Source organism: Oxyura jamaicensis, chromosome 22 (assembly GCF_011077185.1).
Source record: "Oxyura jamaicensis isolate SHBP4307 breed ruddy duck chromosome 22, BPBGC_Ojam_1.0, whole genome shotgun sequence".
Classification (NCBI taxonomy): domain Eukaryota; kingdom Metazoa; phylum Chordata; class Aves; order Anseriformes; family Anatidae; genus Oxyura; species Oxyura jamaicensis.
Window position 1 is genome coordinate 1,254,884 of NC_048914.1, and position 258 is coordinate 1,255,141.

The window sequence follows — 258 nt, forward strand, 5'->3', positions numbered from 1 at the left end:
GGGCATGTGCAGGGCTGTGGGGAGTTGGTGGGGATGTGGGGGGGGGGCGTTGGGGAGGTTTTGGGGGAGCACATCTGTGATTATAGGGTGCTGCCGGGGATGGGGGGTTGGAGGGATGTGGGTGGGGGTCTGGGGAGATCTGGGGGCACGTCCAGGGCTGGGGGGTGTTGGTGGGTTTAGGGGGGGGCGTGGGGACGCGGGTGAGGGTTTGGGGGGGGGGCATTGAGGAGCTCTGGGGGCACGGGGGGGGGGGGGGGG

At 70.5% G+C, this 258-nt stretch overlaps 1 protein-coding gene across 1 annotated transcript in view; it reads left to right on the forward strand.

The window, feature by feature from the left end:
* Positions 1 to 99: 99 nt before the first annotated feature.
* The window catches only part of DDX56 (DEAD-box helicase 56), a 3,116-nt gene continuing 2,957 nt past the window's right edge, over positions 100 to 258 (forward strand). The window contains exon 1 of the mRNA XM_035344990.1: positions 100 to 121. Coding sequence (XP_035200881.1) covers positions 100 to 121 — 22 coding nt within the window. The remainder of the gene's footprint in view (positions 122 to 258) is intronic.